The sequence below is a fragment of the Alosa alosa genome, chromosome 18 (genome assembly GCF_017589495.1).
Source record: "Alosa alosa isolate M-15738 ecotype Scorff River chromosome 18, AALO_Geno_1.1, whole genome shotgun sequence".
Taxonomy (NCBI): Eukaryota; Metazoa; Chordata; class Actinopteri; order Clupeiformes; family Clupeidae; genus Alosa; species Alosa alosa.
The window spans coordinates 15540129-15564791 of NC_063206.1; the positions used below are offsets into that span (position 1 = coordinate 15540129).

At 45.5% G+C, this 24663-nt stretch overlaps 3 protein-coding genes across 3 annotated transcripts in view; 1 reads left to right on the forward strand and 2 right to left on the reverse strand.

The window, feature by feature from the left end:
• Positions 1-879: 879 nt before the first annotated feature.
• Positions 880-12424, forward strand: LOC125311314 (zinc finger CCCH domain-containing protein 6). Its single transcript, XM_048269225.1, has 12 exons — positions 880-1375; positions 3651-3888; positions 4319-4441; positions 4621-4852; positions 6181-6347; positions 6573-6701; positions 6843-6957; positions 7075-7184; positions 7346-7572; positions 7738-8246; positions 8448-8771; positions 9606-12424. Exons 1-12 carry the CDS (start codon positions 1290-1292, stop codon positions 11252-11254), a joined length of 3909 nt encoding a protein of 1302 aa, XP_048125182.1. The 5' UTR covers positions 880-1289; the 3' UTR covers positions 11255-12424.
• A 422-nt stretch (positions 12425-12846) lies between these two features.
• Positions 12847-14398, reverse strand: LOC125311315 (vinculin). Its single transcript, XM_048269226.1, has 4 exons — positions 14246-14398; positions 13751-13923; positions 13373-13490; positions 12847-13102 (listed from the first exon to the last, which is right to left on the reverse strand). Exons 1-4 carry the CDS (start codon positions 14279-14281, stop codon positions 12857-12859), a joined length of 573 nt encoding a protein of 190 aa, XP_048125183.1. The 5' UTR covers positions 14282-14398; the 3' UTR covers positions 12847-12856.
• Positions 14399-20943: 6545 nt separating this feature from the next.
• Positions 20944-24663, reverse strand: part of itga9 (integrin, alpha 9) — a 62071-nt gene continuing 58351 nt past the window's right edge. The window contains exon 28 of the mRNA XM_048269228.1: positions 20944-23549. Within this exon, the coding sequence (XP_048125185.1) occupies positions 23451-23549 (99 nt within the window). The 3' untranslated portion in view covers positions 20944-23450. The remainder of the gene's footprint in view (positions 23550-24663) is intronic.

Here is a 24663-nt window from a genome sequence, read left to right on the forward strand (position 1 = left end):
GCTGCTAACACATATGAGGTCTGGTCTAAGAGCGCTGACACATTAAGCTTTACCGAGAGGTATTTTGGTCTTGCCTCATTTCGTTTTTAGACTATCTAAAGTAGCAGCAGGCTTAATTTTTGAAGGGCTTTTGGCAGGGTTCCATTCCAGGATCAGGACATATCAGGTGAGAACAGAGAGCAGAGGAATGTAGTCTACGCGAGTTTGGCAACTTTGGGGGTTTGCGTAATGACATGCCAACTTTTTATTATAGGGCCCATAATAAAAAAAATAATCTAAACGCCTCCCCAAGAACGCCCACGAAGACGAACTTGAAATCAGCCCCGAAACAGCACACATACATGACCTCATTCTCACGACTCTTAGAAACCTCTCCAAAGTATAGGAAGAATTATTAAGCTTTAACCATAAACGATACCTGACGTGGGCTACAAAGACATGCGTTCGTATGTTACTTGTTTTACTGTACCTTACCGACACCTACTGCCAAGATTTGGCAGTGCATAGGCTACGCACACAACAAAATCTACCATTTGGCGACTAATTACCTAGAGAAGTGGGCTGTTTAATCGCTGGATTTAGCGAATTATTTAATTATCATATAAGCAACAATCCACATAAGCCTACTTAAAAATGTATTCAATTACGTGTGTATATTTACGACAACAATTTGGGACACACTAGCCACATTGCGCAATTCGTTTCCATTGGTTGTTTCAGTTACGCGTCTTTCAACCTTGGATTCTTTCTAGAAGGAGAGCAGTGACTGACTAATTCCATGTCCAATAGAATTGCAAATATTTGTAACATGTGGGCTGGGTCTACAATTCTACCCAATTATACGTTTCTGTTATGTTCCCTCGCTGGTAGCTCGTTGGATCTGATTGGTCCACCTCTGCACCAGGAGGGCTATATCGTCTTCAATGCTTTATCGCAGCCATTTTGCGAATGTCTTTCGGGCGCCATATCTAGAGAAGAATTTGAGCACAGCGAAAATGATTAAATTTCTGTTTGTTTCACCCTCCGTCTCCAATATTTCACCAAGACAGCTGTCATCCGACGGGATATTAACAAAGATGGGGTATCAAAGCTGTGTTTACAGCGTTAAAACATCATCATTGAAATGAGAGGATAATGTCTGTTTACTGTCTCATTGTTGAGACGTGTAACCGTGAGTTTTTTCAGACTATAACAATCCTTCATCATCTCTCACGAGCCAACGTCTCCTTTGAGTGACTGAATGCAACTCAGTCTTGTTGCGGAGAAGGGCATTTCCGTTTCCAACCATCATGGCTTCTGTGAGCCTTTTCTCCAGTCCCCCTACCCCTGTTCTTGACAAAAACATGACAGACTCTGAACTGGCAGGGGATGAAAGGTCGAGTAACATTCTTATCTGAACATTCTTCTCTACAGGTTCATTTGTACGTCCTGAGTAACTGTTATTCTTTTCCTAGTTTCGAGCATCTAGCGTACAGGACAATTGCGCCGTTTTGTGGGTTTTGGTGAGAACAGGCCTTTCCCGCTCCGTTTAATAACCATCTTCTCGTGCATGCCATTTATTTTGTTAATGCTGCAGTGCTAGCGATAGCGAATTTGCAGTTTTCCCTCCGACAGAAGAGAAGGGCAGTTCCTTCTCAACACCGCCCTTGACATGTGAATATTTTTGTCAACGGTACTTTGAACGTTGCCATTATATCAGTAAACTTAAATAGATTGTTGAAATGTAGAAAATCCGTATCAACTCGATGTAATCTAACAGTTCATATTTTATTGGTAACAGCCTACAAAAGGAAAAAAAATAACATACAGGTATTATACTAGCTTGTTGTCTTTAAGGCATTTGCATATTATGCGACTGTGACGTAGTTAACGCCCCGCCCGTTCACATGTTCTGGCACGCCCTTCTGGTCGCTCGAGCTGTTGGGAAGACTAGGAGGGACAGAGCAGCCCACTGTTGCTCTGCTGTTAACTACCAGCTGGTCCAATGACCAGACTTTGTATTGCTGGGTGTCGCCTGCTGTGTGCAATTTCTGTTGACATGTTAAACTGGGGCAGAGGTTACTTCACCAAAAAGTCATAATTTTGCAGTATATGATATAGTTCAGTGTAGTTGACAGAGTGATGGTGCGAAATTGATACTTGATAATAATACTTCATTATAAGTGAAAGCTGGGACTTGGTACCCTCAGGAGAGGCCTTTTCTCAACAAAGCCAACAATTTTCTTTTTTCCCCCTAATGAAAATAGGACAAAAAAGATCTTTTTTTCCTCTTCCTTCTCTCTTTCTCTTCCCCATTTCACTCTTTCTTTCAAACACACTTACTTACCCCATCCCTAATCATAGAAATTAAGTATGCATGCCAGTACATTATGACGGATATGTGATTTGCTATTTGTTTTAAATAGTTGTGCTGATAGACATGTGTTGTATTTGTCTTGTGTGAGTGAATAAGCTTTTGTCACTGTTGATGAAACAGACGTGCCCATACACTGCAGTTGATGGAACAATCACCCATTCTAAAGGACTCCGAATGCCATTGCAGTGGCCTGTAGGGAGCATAAGAATCATGTTGACTTAGCTGTTTGAAAGTTCAGTTCACATCCTCTATTCATCCATTGGACAATGTTGAGCCCCAGCCACCCCCAGCGAGCCCCAGCCTCTGTCCTTTTCTCATGCTTGTGCAGTCACTTCTGTTGGTCCGACAGCCTCCCCCCTCCACACAGTATGTGTTGTTGGATGAAAAAACAAGCAAAAAGCAACAACTAAAGAAACCCACAAATTCTCAGTTTCCCCATGGCCACCCCCTCCCTCCTGTCCCACTGATCTTTGTCAGTTAGCCAGAGTTTGCAGAAGGCTGGAAATCATGCCTCAAGACTAAAAGTGAACTTGAAGTGATGGAATGTTGAATCCTACTGGTTCCCCTTTAATATGTTTGGGCCACATAGTAAATTGTCACAAACCATTCTCAGAATTATGACGAGATGTTTCCCTCTAAAAGCCCTACGTTTTACTCCACAGTATCCCCACTTAAAATTCCCACTCCTGCACAGTTTGGTCACATTAATCAGGTCCTAGCCTGTCAAAAGTGGAATACCTCATTGTATTTAAATCACAACTTACAAGTAGGCTACCATGTTTATGTTATGAATACTGATATATTTTTCCAGGTGATAATAACTTTAATCAATTTAATAACTTAAGAAGTTATTCTAAACACCATCTACTATCCTGTTCACATGATGATGACCGTTATATTTGCATGTCCTGTGGTCATTAGGTCACTCTTGATCTTATGAAGAGGCCAGGTTTGTGTCAATCAGAATTGATATACCTGTAGTTTACGGGCCTTTTAGCATATAACGCTAGTATTTACACAGCAATTAACAGATGTTCATGGTCAATATATATAGCCAAGTTACTCTGGTGGAGTTACTCACAGGAATCCACGTTTAACTTGTCTCATTTTATTTAAGATGATAACTGTAGTTGCAGTGACTGAAGTTCTGGAAATGAGAAGTATGTAGTTAAGGGAATTTGGTACAGTGACATAACCCTTAATGTGATTTACCACAAAATAGCAACTTGTAAATATTTGTATAAGCTCACAGATTACTTTTGATTATTGATTATTGTCTGAATTGTCTTTCAAGGGAGGATGGTGAATTGGAAGATGGTGAAATTGATGACGAAGGAATCGGCATCGAGGAGGAAGTGAAGGCAGCTAATGAGGAGCAAGGAGAAAAAGACAAAGAAAAGGAGAAGGAGCGAGAGAAGGACAAAGAGAAGGAGAGAGAGGACAAAGCTCACAGACACGCTCGCAAAAAGCACCGCCGCTCAAGAGAGAAATCTGCGAGGAGGTCTAAGAGGAGGAGACGGGAAAGACAGAAGGTAAGTTGGTGTCATGTGATCAGACCCCACATCTAATGTTATGCCTCTTGTTTGTCTCTTACTCCTGACAGGTCATTGACTGGTTAACTTTCTGTACAGATGAGCTGACAAAAAACAGGCTAAGGATAACATGTTAAAGTTTTAAAAAGCATATTTACACATATGGAATATATGTTCACATATTTCCAACATGGTCTTAAGTTGTTAAAAAAGGTTGGATAGCTCCCACCAGTGGCAATATTTGTTTATTTTTAAGTGTAGTTTGGGGTTGTCAAAGTGGGGAATGACTGCAGACTGTGGGTAGTTTTATGCTCAGGGTGACAGCTGTAGTAATGGGGCCCCTTAAGATTTCTTTTCCTTCTTTTCACCTCTTCCCTCCTCCACCTCCTCCCTCCTCCACCTTTACCACCTCCTCATCCTCCTCCTCCAGCACCACTCTCCCTCCAGCAGCTCCAGCTCTGACAGCTACGACTCGGACTACGACCGCCAAGAGAGGCCCAAGAGTAAGAAGAACCAGGGCCCATACCGGGACTACGACAACCAGTTCTCACAGGTAGGCCAGCCTCTTGGATTGTTGTGTTGTATATATCCAGAGATGGCCCTGTGTTTAACTGAATGCATTTCTGCTTGAATTTGGATCGCTATAGAGGAAAAACATCTGGAAAAAACAACTACACCTTGATTTGAAAGATTTTTTTAATGTTTTTTTTTTTTCTTAAACTATGTCTCTAGCATGGACGTGAGTCCGGTGGGGGGCATGGAAAAGCTCAGAGACAAGCCCAGCACAAGAGCAGCGATGTGGACAAGTACAGCGACTACAGCGACTACGAGGAGGACGACGACTTCTCCGAGGAGCTGTCCCAATACCGACACGCCAAAGGCACCGGCTCCCCTGGCCCGGGGAAGGGAGGCCCCAAAGACCAGGGCAAGAGGCAGGGCATGAAGGGCCTCCAGAAACAGCAGTGTAAGGAGCTGTGGTTCTGCTTTAAACAGTGTTCCCCCCCCTCCTCCACTGGCCAAAAAATGTTACTTTTTCACAAAACTGTTAATTTATTACATTGTAATGAATTCCCTTTTTATTTTAGTAGCCTCACATGTTTAACTTAAACCAAAGTCCCTCCACTCGGTGGCCATATTGCAACGCTTTTTGTGCACTTATCGGCTAGATCTGCGCGTGCGCAATGCTTCACGAATCACGACACACCAACCTCGCTCCAGCTGCGAGATCACACCACATGATTGGCACGATGTATTCACAACATACCACATGATTGGCCCGACGTATTCACAACATACCACATGATTGGCACGATGTATTCACATGTCAACTTTTGGTGGCGGAAGGGGGGGAATATGTGTAGACGACTGCCATGTTTGCATTACAATCTAACCCCATACATTTCTATGGGAGATTCTTTGAGTGCTGTGTCTCCTCATTAGAAAGTCTCTGCTTCAACCAGTTAGCATCTCAGGTGAAATTATCTGACTCGTGGTGATCTGACCGGCGAGTGACTGGCCAATCAACTTACCAGACATGCTTTTTTACTTTACTCCGTGCCAACGGCCCATTGTTGAACCCTGATTTTGAACTTTTTTGAACTGCAGTTTTAGTGCAGTGAGATTAGAATGCTGATCATGTTGCATATGTGTCTGACATAAGTTTGGCAATAACAGTGGGTCACCAGCATTCACACAAAACTGAGTTTCCAACACTTGCTTATAAGAGTCGTCCAAAGAAATCCTACCCCCTCAAAATAGATTAACCTGAAGTAACTCCAACATGAAATGCTTTATTAGAAGAAAATATTATTGAGCGTTTTGTAGCCACAAGGGAACTTATGTAGGGATATTTTGTAAAATGGGTGTAAATGTGTGGGTGTAAGTCACTGCCTTGTCAGTCTCTCTGCCATGATAAACATAACGGGCTGCATTCCCGGACATGGATTAAGCCTGGTTCTAAACTAAAAGAGAACTTCAATGAAGATCTCCACTGATAAATAGCCTTGACTTTCGAACTTCTTGATCCATGTCTGGGAATTGGGCCCAATGAGTATAAAATAATCTTGTCACATATTTATATATAACTGCCATTATTAAAAAAGCACCGATTATTTTTGGGGTAAGAGAAATGGAATTTTGACGATGCTTGATCCCACTTCTCTATCAACAGAATTATGACACCATTTTCAGTGTTCCGTTTTCTCTGCTATCGTGGATTGTATTATAGAGGTGGATAAATCGAGGCCATTTTGCGTTACCTTGGTTAACTAATGTCTTCTGTGCTTGTTGCAGTTGGTGGCCAGAGAGGGCGAGGCCGAGGCGGCATGGGCAGGGGCCGTGGTGCGATGCCCAAAAACAAGAAACAGAAGGGCAAGAACTGGGGCCGAGGGAAGGGCCGAGGGGCCGACCAGGCTACCGAGGGGCCTAAATCTGCCAGACACTCTTCCGCCGGCTCAGAGGTAAGCACTCGTTTCTTTAAAATCTAAATCACAACAAAATAAAAAAAATGTTTCAATTTGTTATTGTGATTTTGCAGTGTTGTGTCCTCCTACTACTCCAAAGTAGTTTTGAGTCACACAAGATCAACTGATATATGAAATATCAAGAATGTATGAGGTATTTGGACAGAAACCGAGCACATTGGTGAATTGAAGATAACCTGATAAGCTGTGTTGATACTCTAGGAAGGGAAAGGCGCACCTGGCTTCCAGAAAAAGCGTCCCATCATGACTCAAGAGTTCATCAATCAGCACACAGTGGAACACAATGGCAGATACATCTGTAAATACTTCCTGGAGGGTCGATGCATCAAAGTAAATCATCCACTACAATTCTTTCAGATGAATCAATATTCTCTGGTCATTTGGCTTTGTGACATAGTCATAGCCAGTGGCGAATGGTAATAAACCAACTTTATGACTTTGGTCTATATTTGTCTTTTGTTTTTTCCTCAGGGTGACCAGTGCAAGTTTGATCATGAGCATGTCGTTCCTGACAAGAAAAAAGAGCTGTGCAAGTTTTACCTCCAGGGTTACTGCAGCAAAGGAGACAACTGCATCTATATGCACAATATCCTTTTCAGGCTCCTTTCATTTATTGATAGAATTGTCCACTATATTCTTTGCTATTGTTTTGTACAGATGCCTTGTTGATGTATGTTGATGCAGTCCTTGACCCCAAATGCACAGGAGTACCCTTGCAAGTTTTTCCACACGGGAGCCAAGTGCTATCAGGGAGACAACTGCAAATTCTCCCATGATGCTTTGAACGAGGTGACACAGGAACTCTTGGATAAGGTAAGCCACCACCCAGACAAACATGTGCAATTTCTAAACACTTGGGATGATGGCATGGCAGTGGTGAATTACAGTGTCTCTTGATTCAGAAAAACTGAAATGTGTATGCTCTGTGAACCAGTTCTTACCAGCAACGACATCTTGTTTTTGTTCTTCCTCAGATCGTCAACACAGAGGAGGACAACGCCGATGAAGACGAGCAGGAACTGGAGGATCTGCGGAAGCAGGGCATTGCGCCCCTCCCCAAACCGCCACCTGGGGTGGGTCTGCTGCCCACACCTGGGTCCAGCAGCCCCCAGGATAGCAGCCAGGGTGGCAAGAAGATCCCCTCTCTGTTTGAGATCAAAGTGCAGCCTACCATGGACCTGGCACAGAAGATAGGCCTCGGGTACCTTTTAGTTTATCAGAATAATATTTGAATGGCTATTGTATGTTGTAATGTGTGGACTTTCATTTTTAATTTTCCTACATAGTAAGTATCTGCCTCTTCAAACTGATTTAGAATTACACCCGACACTCACACTGTCATCCCTTATTTGCTTATTCCCCATAGCAACCGGCCAGGTTTCTACAACAACAACTCCCCCAATGGAGGGCCACCCCAATTCACTGGGGGCCCCGAGGATGGCCAGGCTGGCATGATGCCCCCAGGCCCTAATGCCCCTCTGCCCCCGCAGCCGGGATCCCCAGGCTCCATGGGTGGGCCTCCGCCTCTCCCGCACGGGGGCCCAGGGGCCCCACCCAACGCCCCAGGCCAGCAGCCTCCTCCTGGGTTTGGGCAGGGCCCTCCAATGCCTCCTGGTGGGCCTCCAAGTGGGCCGCCTCCACCGTTCCACGGGAACATGCCTCACATGAACCGGCCCCCGGGGCCTCAGGGGATGATGGGAGGACCACAGGGGGGACCCCCGTTCCCCCCGATGTGTGACATGCCGCAGAACATGCCGCAGAACATGCAGCAGAACATGCAGCAGAACATGCCTTTCCCCGGGATGGGTCAAAACCCTGCTGAGTTCTTCAACACATTCTTCAACAACCAGAACAATCAGAACACGGGTCCTGGAGGTAGGCCACAAAGATCCTTATGTCTCACGTCCTTATGTCTAATGAACTTTGATAAGAAAATCCTTTAACATGAAAGAACATTCCTAGAACGTACAATCTTGGCTATTGACAACAGTAAAACAACAACATTGCTTCTGTCAGGTGTTGAAACATCCTCTGTTTCTCTCTCACTTCTTTTCTCTCCTGTCCTGTCACTGACAGATGACAGCCATACAGCGCAGCAGCAGCAGCAGGCTGGCCCTGACGCCCAGGCGTCCATGCAGAGCTTCCTGCCGGCTGTGCAGAAGGCCCTGTTTCTCCACCTCACCCAGCAGCAGCAGCAACAGCCACCACCACAACAGCAGCAGCAGCAGTTTCAGCCGTTTCAGCAGCAGCAGCAGCAGCAGCAGCCACCACCGCTGCAGCAGCAGTTCCACCAGCAGCAGCAGTTCCAGCAGCAGCAGCAGCAGCAGCAGCAGTTTCAGCAGCAGGCTGATCCCCAGAGGCCAGAGGGGCAGGGAGCTGGGCCTGCTAGCAGGGACAGAGGTATGGACATACGCCACCTACTGGACGTGCTGTGCACATGGCCAATAGGGCCTGTCAGGTGGTTTTATTAAGCTCACATTCATTTCAAGAACTATTCTTCTTACTATTTTATTCCTTTTTGCATTCCTCTGAAGTACAATATACATCTGTAGGGATAGAAAAATGTTTATTGATATTGAGGTTTGTCATATGGTGTAGCTATATCAGTGTAAGAGAGGGATGTTCATAGCTCTTTATTTCCTGCTTCTTATGTGTGTTTAGATAAAGTGATTTGCCACAAAGTGGCATAGTTTAACATTATTAAAGTGCTTTGACTGTTTGACATACACTGCCATTCAAAGGTTTGGGGTCACTTAGAAATGTCCATTCCACTTCATTATAGACAGAATACCAGCTGAGATCAGTTGCATTGTTTTTTAATCAGGGCAGCAGTTTTCAGATTACATCATGTGCTTGCATAATTGCAAAAGGGTTCTCCAATGTTTTCTCAGTTAGCCTTTTAAAATTATATCAGATTAGTAAACGGAATGTAGCTTTGGAACATTGGATGAATGGTTGCTGATAATGGGCAATGTAGATATTGCATTAAAGATCAGCCATTTCAGTCATTTATTGATGAAAACAAGGACATTTCTAAGTGACTCCAACCTTTGGAACGGTAGTGTAGTTTTACATGTACTGCCCTCTGGTGGTACCCAGTAAATCAGTAACTCATTTTAAGACTTTTTGCTTGAATCACCCCTAAATCTAAACAGACCATTGGCCATTTCAGACATGTCGGTCACTAGCATAGTTGATACCTATGCACAACCCTTTCTACATCTACTGTTTCAGATGAGACGACAAACTGGTACTCGAGTGATGAGGAGGACGGCGGGGGCAGCGTCTCATCCATCCTGAAGTCCCTGAAGAAGCAGAACGAGATGCTTAAGAGCCAGCAGAGCCAGCAGCAGGCCCAGGGACCGGCCAAGCCCCCCCAGGTACCGCCGAGTGACCCCAGGCTACAGAAGGGGCCCCCAAGTGACCCCCGCGTCAAGGCTGACCCGCGGCAGCGCGCCGCCGACCCCCGCAAGTCGGACACGGAGCCCGGCGTCCACGACCCGCGGCTGTCCAGGGACCCGCGCAAGCTGAAGCCCCCGGAGCCCTCGGCGGGGCTCTCCAAGTCGGACGCTCACAGGCACCCCGGCCACAAGCCGTCGGCGGGCGGCGAGGACGACGAGGAGGGCGAGCGGGAGCTGCGGGAGCGGGCGGTGTTCATCCCGCTGGAGCCCAGCGCCTCGGCGTCCGCCTCGCTCCGCGACCCGCGCTGCCAGCTCAAGCAGTTCAGCCACATCCGTGTGGACATCCTGCTCCAGCGGCCGGCCTTCGCCCACTCGGTGGTGTGGGCGCCCGAGGACCTCATCCCGCTCCTGGTGCCCAAGCAGGAGACGTCCATCAACCTGCCGCTGCCGCCGCTCATAGCCGACGCGCAGCTCAACCGCACATTTGGCTCGTCGCTGCCTGAGACGCACGTGTCCCCGACGTCGGCGGCATTGCCACCGGACCCACGGCTGGCGGCTGCCCGTCTGAAGGAAGGGGTTGGCAGGGTCGGCACCGGTCGGCCTGGTACGGACGGCAAACCTGGCGGCGAGAAACCGCTGGACCCACGCACCTACAAGGACCCCCGGATCAGCCGCTCGTCCAGCTTGGACTCCTCCTCCAAGCCGCCGCCGCTGAAGGACTGCTCGCCAGGGGCAGGCGGCGTCTTGGACCCCAGACTGCTGAGAGGCTCTGCTGGAACGTCTGGCTCCTCGTCCGTCGTCGTCGCTGCCGCCGCCACTGCCACTGCTGTGCGAGCGGAGCCCGAAAAGCTGCCCCCCTACGCCCCACGGCTAGCTGCCTCAACTGGCAAGGGTCTTGAGAGCCCCACCACCCTCCTGGGGGGCATCAGCCTGTACGACCCCCGCAACCAGACCTCACAGCCTCCAAAGGCTGCCGCCGAGGAGCCCTCCGAGCCGCCCAAAAAGACGGGCATCCTCAAGCCGGGATTGGGGAAGCGCAGCGGCAGCAGCAGCAGCCCGCCTCCGGCCCAGCTCTCCCCCACACGCCGCTCAGGGCCCGAGGGAAAGACTTCTGACAGCCCCTCCAATGGCTCCGCGGCTGGAAGCACCGGCACGGCGGCGGCCATCCCCAGTGTCCCCACTTCCCCCGTCGCCGCCCCTACCCCCGCCCCAGCCCCGGCCGTCCACAACCTCCCCATCCAGGCCCTTGCCGGCCTCATCCGCCCACCCTACAGCGACCCCCGGCTGGCCAAGGCCTCGAGCCTGGCCCCAGCTGGACCACCGGAGGAGCCGGACAAGAAGGAGGAGAAGGAGGAGAAGATGGAGGTAGGGGAGGATGAGGAGCGGAAGCAAGAGGAAGAGGAGGACGATGAGGAGATGGACAGACCACTAAAGGACGTGTTTAAGACCTTTGACCCGACCGCCTCACCCTTCTGTCAGTGAGCAGCTCTGAGGCTGCCACAGCGCCCTCTGCTGGTTACGTGAACTCTGTACATATTGAACGTTCCCGGAACGTTCTCCAACCCTCATCCCCTCGCACACACTGCACTCGTAGAGGTATCTCTTTTCAAATATGATATATTTATTTATTTTGTATTGTACATATTCTTCATCATATTATGATCTTTCTTGCATCACTGGTTCCTTTGGGGAACACATTTATCAACTTTTCACTTGCTGAAATGTTTACCAGTCTTGCGCTAGTGTTGCTCGATTCCTCATAACAGAATGGCATTCAGTGTCTGTTTTTAAAATGTCACAGACTTCAAACATTTGATTGCAGTCGTGGATTTTTTTCATGTAAAACTTAATTTTGCTCAAAATGTGCCAGTTAAAAAGAATTGTACTTTTCCTAAGGTACCTGACAAGCTCAGCTACTTTAATATGTCAATGGTAGTTGTCCTGACTTAGTTAGCCATGAAGCTAACTTGAAAAATGGTGTATTGTGCAGGATCACATTTGAATATGCTTAAGCCTCTACTAGTATGTGTATGCTAATTAAAAGCATTCAAAATGTGGCACTATATGTCATTCTGTTACTGCAAATCTGCCCATGAACACCTCTGTGTCATAGTTTAATTCTTGTTAAGAAGTTTTGCATAATTGATTATATATGGAATGGAGACAGGTTCAGACTTCATTTATATACAGTTCTAGTAATACAAAAAGTTAAACATTAAACGATTACTTTTGCAAAGAGACGTATGGTAAGTTAGGTATTAACGTTTTAATTGTATATGATCGTGTGAAAAAAGGTTTCACATAAAGCATAGTGACATAAATTTTTTATGAAATGATGAAAACAGTTAAGCTTCATATTCCAGTGCTATGAGTATTATCATCAGAGCCAGCTAATCTTCTATACCCATGATTGTCCTCTGTGTTTGGCATTTGTTTTTCAGTTAATTTACAGTATGACTGCGAAGAATGTTAAAATTGTTTTATAAAAAAAAAACAATTGACAATTGACTTGTGTTGCTGTATGGTGCTATCTTAGTGGGGTTCTCATTTTTTGTTGATAAACATTGTTTTTTTGAAATACTGTATGTTAAACGTATAAGCTCGACTTTTAAAAAAGCTTATTTTCTATCATAAATTCAGTGCTTTCCAGAATCTTTGTCCAAGTAATCATGTCATTTTGTTATTGCTGACAGATGCAGTCAGAGGAAACACTCCAAATAAGTTTTTGTGTGACTTTTTATTTTTTATCCATTGTCTTTAATAAAGAAAAATCTACATGGCTTCAGAAATAGTGTGAACAAGTCGGAAATGAACATTGATATCATGTGTCTGAACACATCATCAAATGTACAGCAATGTCAGGAAATGTAAGAATACTAAAACAAGTGCAACCACAGAAGTATTCAGAAGCCCAGCCCCAGACCAGAAATTAGCATTATATTACTATATTATTATATAGATTTATATACAGTATACACATACCGGTATATGATGAAGCAGCAAAACCAGAAACCATATATGACATAGCATGAAGAGCATCCCAGTACTGTGTCTTGTGCACCAGCATGTGGAGCTCCTGCTCCTTTACTTGTTCTGCTGACCCAGCACGTGCAGCGGGGGAGCCAGGCTTGGCTCTGCCGAGCTAGGGGAGGTCTTGCGGAGGCCCAGGTCGTCCGTCTCCGGGTTGGAGATCTCCAGCGCCCGGTGGATCAGCAGGTTCTTTTTCCACTGGAAGCACAAGGCTGCGGCTCTGGCTGCGTTCGTGTTGGGCTCTGGCTGCCGCAGGCCCTGCCACATTTCAAGAGAGGAGTCTCCAGTTGGCACACTCAACTGGGCCAACAGACAGATTGGTCAAAAGGTATGCCAAGGAAAAAGGGTTCAGACAGGATATTTGAGAGTTAACTCAGAAAGTTCTAGCATGATTTTTTAATAGCCTGTGGTTCGGAGAGAGACATGGAAATTAAGAGAATGTGAAGAGAATATTTTACATTGTATTGTTAATGTCTAATGTTTGACATTGACATTAAACATAAAACACATGTTTTACTATAGAATACCTCATGTGGTGGTACAAGGTGGTAACACAGTATTTTTTTTCACCTTAATGCAGGCTGTTTCAGCTGCACGGACTCCCTTCAAGACGATCTGGAGCAGGTTTTGAGCGTTCTTCACCAGAGACTCGTCTGAAGACTTGCTGCCAGGGGTCAGTGCGTTCACACTGCAGACACATCATGCCTTGCTCAGTCACATGCAACGCCATTGTATACATAGATTGGGTTGTTGCTATTTGCGGTTGCTGTTTGTGTAATTGGCTGATTGATTCCCTCACTCTTCATCTCAAGCTGGGGTGTGGTGAGCATTCTCACATAAAATGGGTTGCCATTAATCTTCCGTGTGGGTACTAGCCTACACACTGATGGTGGTTGAAGTAGTGTGTGTTGACAGCAGGGTTATGCTCATTGTTTGAGTTTCTCTCACCTAGAAATGATAGTGAGCTGGTTGGTAATGGTCAGTATCTGCTCCACCACTAGAGCGAGGTCGGCAGCGCAGTGCTTGTCCAAGCAGTGGTCGGCGATGACTTTCAGGAACTGTGTGATGGACTGGCAGCTTGAAACTATGGTTTTCGCTGAGGACACAAAGGCTTCTTTGCTCTAGGGTACAGGGGTGGGTTATGAGAATGAGTGGCCTACACAACTACTGGAGTCTAACTAACTACACACTGAATTATATATTCAACACTGGAGAAAGGAGTGGTAACAAGGAATTATATAGGCTACTAAATTATTACAATGTAAATATCATCAATATGTAAGCTTTAGTCTGACTGGGGTAATAAGTAAATAATAATAGATAATAACAGTATTTTGTAAGTTCAATATTATTATATATCTATTATATATTATAATATAATATAATATATAGAGCTCAAGCATTTTCACATAGATTCAAAACATCTATCTTATATAGACATACGTGTATCGGTCCTTTCCGCTTCAGGTATTGGGCCATGTGGTAGATTTTATCTGCGATTTCTTTGGTAGCCTGGACAATGTAGTTCCCCCGTGAGTCCCACCTCTCTGTCTCTCGTTTCAGGAAAAGGCAGGTGTAGGTGAGGCAGGGAGGCCCTGAGCTAAACACTGGGCCTCTCTCACTCTGCTGGGAGAGCAAGTCCACACGTCATCCATCAACCGAACCCAGAGACTCACACAGTCAAGGACATACCATTTACATCCTTCAGTGGACAAAGATGTTACAAATAAAGCTATCACCTGATCGACTGTCAACTGCACCTAGAGTCTATAACCAGCTATAACATTAATTGAATCTACCCTGACCGGTTCTGCACACTATAGACAATAGACTGACTATAAGAGCACAGATATTTACTTTGTGCATCTTTTTATGGAATTTTAGTCTTTACAACCTTAGCAGTTTCTAAAACACAGGACTGTGTAGTTACGATATGGCCACCTCAGCATACTGTAGTCCAGTGCAGTGGTCCTGTTGTCTCCTTTTTGCAACATTTTTTTCACGTTACAACCTGTCCCACTTAAAACTCTAGTTCTAAATAAATACTGAAACTGCTATCTTGACCTAACCAGCAAAATAATCAGATTTCACACGTGATGTCTTTTTTTTTTTAAATACCAAAAAAGAACATTGTCACACATTGTTTAACAATGCAAGCCATTCATCTGCCACATGCAGCATCCATCCTGTTTTACCATTCTGGGTTCCTGTTTGGGTGAAGTCAGGATGTTTACGGTTGGGTGGACTGTCTGTGTGCTTGGCTCACTCCCTTGTTTTGTGCCTGTCACTGTATTTGCAGGAGGGGCTACTTCCGGCAGCGCTAAAGGTGTGTCTGTCCATGTGATGCGGGCTTCACTTGGGGGCTTCTTGCCCTGCAGTCCGAGCTTGACCTGTTCTTTTATTCTCTCCAGGATTCCGTCCACCTTGTAAATCTCCTCCACCAGGTAGTGTGCTTTGGCTGACCAGCACTGGGTCTGTATTTCGAGACTGAGAGTCTCACAGTATGCTTGGGTCTCCACCATCAGCCTGAACCTGCTCACGATGTCGGACATCTGGAAGGACAGATGGTCATTGATGAACCTGAGCTGGATGCGTTCCCGTGGGTCTCTGATATAGTTGAAACAGTCCTGCACACTCTCAGTGGCAACTTTGACGTTCTCCATTAGCAGCTCTGCAGCATTTTCAAAATGTTTCTGAGCCTCCACAGCTTTACTGCTCTCCTGGTTCTTGGCAGATGCAGAATAGGCCAAAGTGATTGCATTTTCGATGGCTATCACATAATCCTTGTTTATTTTACTAAGCAGGCCCGACAGCCTCTTCATGTTGGCCTGAAGCTGTCTCTGTAAGAGCTCAGACTTAGCGAGTAGAAGAATACCCGAGTGAGAGATGGTTCCAAGGTCCTCCTCCGCTTGAAGGTAGGTGTCAGTGAGTATCTTAATGTCACCTTGGAGTTCGCTCAAGGTTTTAACTTTGTAATGATCCCTGCAGTTTAAGCAGGACAACCTTGCTGCCTCCTGTATCCTGAGTGAGTTCTCAGACATCGTCGTCAGCCATTTCTTTGGGGTCATTTGATGTTTTGTTAGCTGGCTGGTGTGAGCAGATGCTGCAGTACCAATAATTTTATCCAGTGAGTTCAGAAGAACTTGCATGGACAGAGCCCACAGAAGGCATGGGCCTTCAACATCAGTCACTGCTGCTGGTTTTGAAGCCAGGTCCGTTATCTGCTTAGTATTTGTCTGTGCTTTTGTCAGCTTGTTTTGCAAGACAGAAATGCTCTCATGACCCTCTCCTCTTGCCGTATTTTCAAGAGATGTAACGAGTTGAACCACGTCTGCACACAAACACATCACTTCAGTGAGTTCTTGTGAGATAGTCTCAGACATGCTAGGGCTAGTGCATTGAAACATGGCAGAGATGGCTCTATACCATGTGCCTGCGACCGGTAACAGAATATTCCGGGTGTTTCTGATGAGGTCGGAGAATTGTGTGGTGTGTTTGTAGATGCTCTCCATGGTCATGCCTGAGCTCATGGCAGTCTCCTGAGCTGTCTGGACCAGCAGAGGTGTTAGAGACACTAACTCTGACCGAAGACTGTCCACCTCTTTGCTGTCATCCTTTTCTATAATGGTGGCAGCCTCTTTGGCAGCTTGTGCATAACAGTCTGAAAGCTCAAGGACACCAGAGCAAGCTACATTCAGAGCTGTGACATCCCTGCCTTGGGTCATGCTGACAACATCGTTCAGGAGGGGAAGAAGATCAACCGTTTCATTTGGAACAAGCTTTAGGGGTATGGTTTGCGGTTTGGTCTCTAAAATCAAAGAACTTTTTCCCAACTCGGTGTCTTTAAGGTGCTGGAACTGTTGAAATTGTCGAACTGTTGAAAGGGATAGATTCTGGTCAATTGCTTTCATCATAAATTCTAATTTAGGTTGTGCAGTTGAAACTATACTCTCGCTGTCTTGGTCTGAAAAATGATCTTCAGTGTCACCTTCCTTTGGATCAAGAACAGATGGTAAAAGCGCTGGAACTGGCTCCATGATTGGGAGGACTGGTAATAAATTCATGGGATTACGAGCTTCCTCTCGCAGTGGGCTGAGGAGATCTGGATGCTGTAGACCATCCAAGCCCTCACGTAACACTTCAAAGTTTTTGATGGCCAAAGCGAGCTGATATGAAAATGTTACATAAGCGCTCTCATCGTGACCACTGCTTGAGCAGATGTCTGTGACGCATCCTGCCACCTCAGCTGCGGCAGCCTCTGCCTGTCGTACCAGCACCAGGAGTCCATTGCGGTAGATGGGGTCGTCACTCTTGTCCACGTGCCTTCTCACGGCCTGAACTACCTGGTTCATGTGGCCCATGAGAAGCCCTGCATGCTCACCAAACAACTGAAGGTCCTGGCATTTGTGTGCAGTCTCGCATCCACGCAAGCTGTCCTCCATCCCCTGGACAGCCAGACTCGTGAATGCTTTTATATCCATGATGTCACTGAAGGCATTCATGAGCTGATCGGTGTCATCCACCCACCTGTGGTGCAGATCTAGAAGTTTCTGGAGTGCTCCCGAGCACTGGACCGTGTCCCCTCTGAGCTCTTGTAAAACCGGCGCCACTCCATCCCGCAGTCGCATCAGGCGTGCCCGAGAGTTTTCCACGCACTCCAGGCTCTTAGCGTCGGTGGCTAACGCTGCAACAAATCCGGTGACCTGAACCATTCGGTCAGCGTGAGACTGGAAAGCCCTCAGTAGTGGCTGGAAACTGTCTTGGTCAAACTCTCTCCCCTCTGGCTCACCCTCAAAGATGTGACTAATGGTGTTCACCAGCTGCTCCATTGGCGTGCCGGCGGAAACAAAAACATCCAGGACCTGACACAGCGTAGCCGTTACCACAGCCTCATCGAGCTTGTGAATCCGCTGGATCAGGGATGCACAGAGGCTCGCCAAGTGTTGCTTGGATTGGAGTGCACCCCCTTGGACCTTTAACTGATGTGATATTTCAGTCCACAGTTTGAGGGCGTGCCGGCAATTCTCAGCCACCTCTGGCTGAAGCTCACCTCGAGACGTGTTTGCCACCATCATGCAGTGGAACACCAGGTCTCTCAGCAGGACATCGAAATCACTAACTTTGATCGTCGAGCAATCAGAGACGCCCAGCAACTGCATAAGGCCGTTTCGCCTGTCAGTGTAGTACCCGTTGGGTCCCGAAGGAGCCCAGTGGCAGTTGCTCTTCAGTGTAACAACGATGTCATTGACGGTGGAATTCACTTGCTGTAGGACATACGTCTTGGCCGCCTGAGCTTGCTCACTGGCAGGGTGCTTTATGGTGGTAGACATTGCCGTGTGCAGCATGGAGATGCATTTAGTCAGGGTGTGCATAGAGCCCCTCACTTGCTCGCGCTGCTTGGGACTCCTCAAGTCCGGTACCCTCTCCTCCACCAGGTTGTTCATGAGGAGTACAGCCCTGGAGAACACCTGGAAGGCTTTGAGCAAGCTGGGCATGTCTCCCGCTGAGCCGATTTGTGAGATGCATTCTAAGATCCAGTGAGCAGCTGCTACTATCTTCCTCACAGTTGCATCATCCTCCACCAGAAGAATCTGAGAGAAGACACATCAAAGATATGCAAAAGGAACACATTACCATATGGTGTCACTGACACAGATGGGGTAGTACAGACAACTGACCCTTTAAAAGTACAATCCATGATTCTAATCTAATACACTTTTTGTCAGATTCATCTGATTGCTTCTCATGGTCCACTTGCTGTCTGTCTTGTGAGTGGGGTTGGCTTTTGAACTAAAATATCAACACCAATTTACCATAATCACAGACTGCATCTTAGAAATCCCTGAATAACTGTTGGAGACACTGCCCAGAGGAAAGGAAAATTACAAATTATTCGACAAGCTCATTTCTCATACACATAAATGATGAGATCAATTAATATCAATATACAGGTACAATTTGTTTTAGCATTTTCTTTCTTCATTTAAACTCCTAAGAAATAGCCTTCATCAGAATCCAGTAATCACCAAAAAAGAGCTGACTTATTTCTGAGATAAAGTAAAGGGCGCAACATTTTTTTCTGGATGATGCTGTTGATGGCCGTTACCTTGACTACGCCCAGTAGGACGTTCTGGGTGGCCACCACCAGCTCCTCCCGGTGCTCCTCCAGCTGGGGCTGGATGCTGAGCTTCTGCGAGGCCAGCAGCACATGCTGCCCAGCCACAGTCAGGGACTCCACCAGCGGAGCCATCTCCATCCTCATCACCTCATCATCAGCATCCACCACCAGTCTGAGGACAGGAGAGAAAACTCCGCTTTGGGTCTTTTTTATGGACGTGATTGGCTAAGCCATTTGTTTGAATGTCTTTTTGCATATCACATGTAGCTTATATGATAAAGGTTAAACTGGCCTATTAGATTTGGTTGTGAAAAAGATATATTAAACTGTTAAACTTAAGCACTGAAACAAAACTCCCTGACTCGTTTGTACGCCAAGCTCACCTTGATGCGACTGTGGCCATGTATTTAGCCGCTTTGGCCACCGCCTTGGCGACTGTCTCCAGCTGGGAAAAGTGCTCGGGCTCCTGGCCGCTCTCGCACAGCAGGATCAGGTGGCACAGGTGGGACGTGACCGGAGCCACCACTTGCTCGATGGAGCTGGTTTTTATCAGACCGTCCTCTAGTAGAGATGCCATCCCTGCTCAGTAAAAATAACGTGGCAGTAACTGGAACAAGATGCTAGAATGTAGATATTATGTTAGGTAGGACTTGAATATGTAGATGGAATATTCATGGTTATTTGAGGCTAAGTCATTTCCCTTTTGTTAATCATAAGACAGAATGTATATACAGTATAACCACATTTTCTAGCTGATATCAGTGAGGTTTGTACCAACCAAAGCATGCATTATATTTCAATTATAATCTTGTACTGCAAGGTGTGGCAAACAGACAATGACAACTTATTGTTGCTGCAAAGACACTAACATGCTGATAGGCTACCATTAAATAAGACATAATATAATAGCCATACTGCAACTATAATCCAGCCACACATACAGAGACATCATATGATGAAATGTAGACATTCATTTCTGTCTGAAACTCACTTAGAAGTCCATATGTTGTGGCAGCAATGGAGATGACTGGATGCACAGCCTGAGACTGACTCATAAATTATGCACATTAACTCGCTGTTGGCCAGCCAGTTGATATTCATGTGTACCATGGCAACTAACGTCAGCTGATACAAACAGTGATCTCATTAAAGGCGTAGGCCTTCTCCAAAAAAATACAGGACCCTTACAGCAGGCTATCTATTCTGTTTGGGTCAAATGCATACACACTCATGGATGAAAAGACTATAACTACTGACAAACTACTTAACCAACTTAACTCTGAACAAAAATAAAATGTTAAACCAAAGGCATTTAGGTCTACATGCACTTTAGAAAGATATTGTTGGTTCATCAATATTCTTGTAAGCTTCTTTCAATATTGGACTGTAGTTACATGTCCTCAACATCAAATGGAAGGTTTTTTAAAAATTGGGCCATAGGCAGTGGGTATAAGTATACTGTATACACTTTTTTGATCCCGTGAGGGAAATTTGGTCTCTGCATTTATCCCAATCCGTGAATTAGTGAAACACACTCAGCACACAGTGAACGCACACAGTGAGGTGCACACACTAATCCCGACGCAGTGAGCTGCCTGCAACAATGAGCAGCAACAATGGGTGCCTTGCTCAAGGGCACTTCAGCCGTGCCTAATGGTTGGGGTTCGAACTGGCAACCCTCCGGTTACAAGTCCGAAGCGCTAACCAGTAGGCCATGGCTGCCCCCTGTACACCACCACCCGGTGTAGCTGTAATGGATTTGATAGGTCAAATACTTTTAACATCACCTCAAAATGTAGTCAGAATTTAAACACAGACATTCTATTTTGAGTCAACAAACAATGAATTCAGTGTAACAGTATCAGCAGCCTACACGTTCCAGCAAATATTGTACACACCATAGAATTACACTAAAACTGATCACCAGGGGGCGCCAGACATCATACATGCAGCAAAGGCATATGAGGCACTCAATGCATTTTGTATGGAAGGGTTTCGAGGAGAAAAACATCAGAAACGTGACTTACTCCATGTGAACTTTAATCTTAAAATGGCAGTATCAACTGATAAATACACAGCTTGAACATTAGCTTGTACAACAAACATACAACTCAATACTTTTATGTAAAAAATGAAATTCAGTGACAGTAGTTTTTTTTTCTGTAATACATCCTAAACAGGTGATAATGCTGACAATCACAGTTATATATTACACCTAGAATGTCAAGTATCTCTCTGTTTAACACACACACTGTAGGGCAATAACTATACTTGGTGCAGAGGGGAAGTGTGAGTATGTTTTTTTCTCCATACCAGTGGTATTAATGAATCAAACACAAGCTATATTCTGTAGGTGAACCTACCAGACATCAATGAAGCCATAAGAGCCGAGTGCTAAACCTTCATATACATAGACAGTGAAATAAAGTGACTGGAGTACTGAGCATGTGACTTGTGAGGGGCTATGAAACCCCTCTCTTGGACACCCAGTGGATCAAAAACGGCAAACTCGCCAACAGAGTTCATTGACCGTACAAACAATACTTCTGAATTGTTTAAAAAGCATGGGCCTTTCGACACTCACGTCATGTCAAGAAGCTGGAGGAGCCTGTTCCTCCCCTCAAACAGTAATGAAAACGCTGGGATCCACCTCTCTCACACACACACACACACACGAAGCCTCTACTGTTGCCCAGTTAATGTGTTTGTCCTTGGCGCTCTTCCATTTATGGAAAGATTCTGATTAAATTCTACTCTAATCCAGGAAATTAAAGCTTGATTTGGGGGGAGGGTGGGGGTGGGGGGTTGGGCACTAGTTTATGGAAATTAAAATGCTCTCATGTGAGAATCTATGTTCTGCGGTGGTGGCGGTGGCAGATTTTCAGGGAGTTCTTTCTTACATTCCAGCATGTTGACTTAAAAATGAGCAGTTCCCACAAGCCCCAAAGAGCCCGTTTCCACGTAGTGACAGAGCATGCTGCATTCCCTGCCAACTTTGGGTCATTACACACCACTGTTCCTGTGGGCTACAGACCTGTTGTAAACCCCATCAGATCAACTCCATCTACCTCGCACCTCTCTCCTCTGAGCCATGCAAACAATGGTACACATTATCTGACCTTGGTTCAGTTCATTTCACTAATATCCATCATCCAAGTCCAAAATCCTGTACAAACAGAACCTAATCTCTTTACTGAATCTCCAAACAGAACCTCTTTAGATACAGTATATAAACCACTGTTCCCATATTGGCTTGATAGAGATCATCATTGGGTTCTATTATTGAGACCATTCTTTTGCTGACTGATACCATCTGTTTGTTTAATTCACAATGTAAATCTGGGTTCACGCTAAAGAAAGATGGTGGGGAACATCAACATAGAGATTGGGAGACTGCAAGACGTGTGATATCTATCAAATCTCAGTATTTAAATACATGGCACAGCAATGATAACACCATTCTAATGGGCATATCACATAAATAAATGCCAATACACTGTTTTCAAACATTTCATACAGAGACTAGCCACCTCTTGTGTTTGTGCTTGTTTTATCGGCTTATGTACACCCAATGAACCTTTTCACAGCAACCAGTCAGATTGTAGCCAATGACTTGTGCTTGACAGTACATTCAAAAATGGCAAGTCAAAAGCATTGCACATGTAACATTTCTAATTCTCAGCACAAATGAAAATGTGTGGTCCCACCTTCTGCTACTGTGATACTGAAATATACAGATATTTCTTCATTCTGTTTTTTTTGGTTCAGCTTTTAGTTGCATTTTACGTCACCTTATTGTTTTGACATTGACACAGTTCATGTTCCACAGTCTCCGTCCCACACTCAGGGTCTATGCGTCTTCATTTCAGGTCTTTGGCATGTTGGATTCAGTATTTGGCTTATAAAAAAGGGCATTACACAATACCTTCCTTCAAAACATTGCATTATGGTAGCATGAAAATAAAAAATAAATGTAAGAATAGCATTAAATCTTTGGCTTACAAAAGTCATCATCAGTGCTCTTAAAAAACAAACATAAGATATGTCTCCTGGGGACTTGAAAACATCCGAAGCCCCCCCGAAGATCTTTTCTATACAATATGGAATATATGTATAAAAATAGATTTTGCTATGAAACAGTGCCCTGAGGGTTTCTTCTTTCTTCTTGTCTGCTGACACTGATGTGATATCCACATCTGATTGAGGAAGCCATTGTCTCTTTTCAGTCAGTCTCTGTCTGCTCAGTCCCTTTGGCAAGAAAGCAACTCCACTGTGGTGGGGAAATGGGCTTCCAATCCCATGTGTTGGACAGCAACATACACATCTCACATCTCAGTTAGCTTGCCTCCTACACAAGAAAAGTGTCAAACCTCCGAAAAATTTGGAGAATATTCATCTCTTCCACATATGGAAGACTGGCGGACCCATGGCTTTACAGGAAGGCTGAGGCCAAAGGCAGCAGCTCATTGGACCGTTTGAGTCCAATGCTCCAGCCCGTTGGCTGTCATTGTGATCCTCCCGCCCTGGCGATCATTGGCTTTTCTGCACCCAGTCCCAGCTCTCGTCACTGTCTTTCCTGCTCTTCTCGGCCTCTATGATCTCCCGGTAGCGTCGGCGGAAAAAGCCCATCTGCAAAAGCAGAGAGAGAGAAAGAAAAAGATTGAGATTATGAGCTGCAGAGCAGGCAGGCATACAGTACAAACACAGCATTGGATATGAGACTGAGTGGATAAGTGAAAAAGATTGAACTCAGCAAGACCAGTTATTAAACAAACAGGAAGACAGACATATAGACAGTCAGACACGCACTGAGATAAACAAACAGACTAACAGGCACACAGTAATAAATAAGAGTGATAATAGCTATTACTGCTGGTATCGGTAAGTGTCATTGCAAGGATAAGAGCAAGTGTAAGCACAGACACACATGATATGGCTTGCGGTCATTTATCTCTGTTTATTGATATGGTCGCAAGTGCTCCTCAGGCATTTCCTGAGGAGAGCAATACTGGACATGTGCAGGCCTTGTAAAAGGGGTTTATTTTGGCCCATCCAAGGTCTCAAGAAAAAAGGGGTGAGTAAGTGTGTGTGTGTGTGTGTGGGGGTGTATCCCTGGACCAACATTCCAAGGTTTAGTTGTAGTATTCCCGCTGGAAAGCAGAGGAGTGGAAAAGAAAAGGAGTTCTGTGAAAATTGGCCCCCAAGAAATCAGGGCTATTGCCATTTCCTCTTTGAAATTGCTCTTTTTTTTTCATGCTGTGTGCGAGTGCCGTGGTGTAAATTCTCCTGTCTTGGGTCCTGTGCTTTGTCCGTCTTTTACGGCCGACTCCAAGCAAGCCAAGAGCTCACGGTGAGCCCATTTCGGCCACCGCTCCAAGAAAAGCCGCCTCTCACCCCCGAGCTGCAGGAGGAAGGGAGCCATGTGCCCCTCACCATGCCACTGAAGCATGTGACACCGGGACAAAATAAAACAGCCTCACAAATGCTCCGGGACCTGATGAGGACTGTTTATAGCCTATTAAATACACACGAGCAATGTGATACCCATAAAAGAATGCTCAAGTAAGGTTAATAAGGTTTCCAGTCAGACTCTGTTGGTCAGCACAGATCATTACCTTTAACGGCGTAGTGTTGATGGAAATAATTATTAAATGGGAGCACTACTGGCTGTGATGTAGCTCATTCGGTTTTCAGAGCGCTTCACCGCCTATGATGTGTTATTAAAGCAGGTGTATTCATTCTG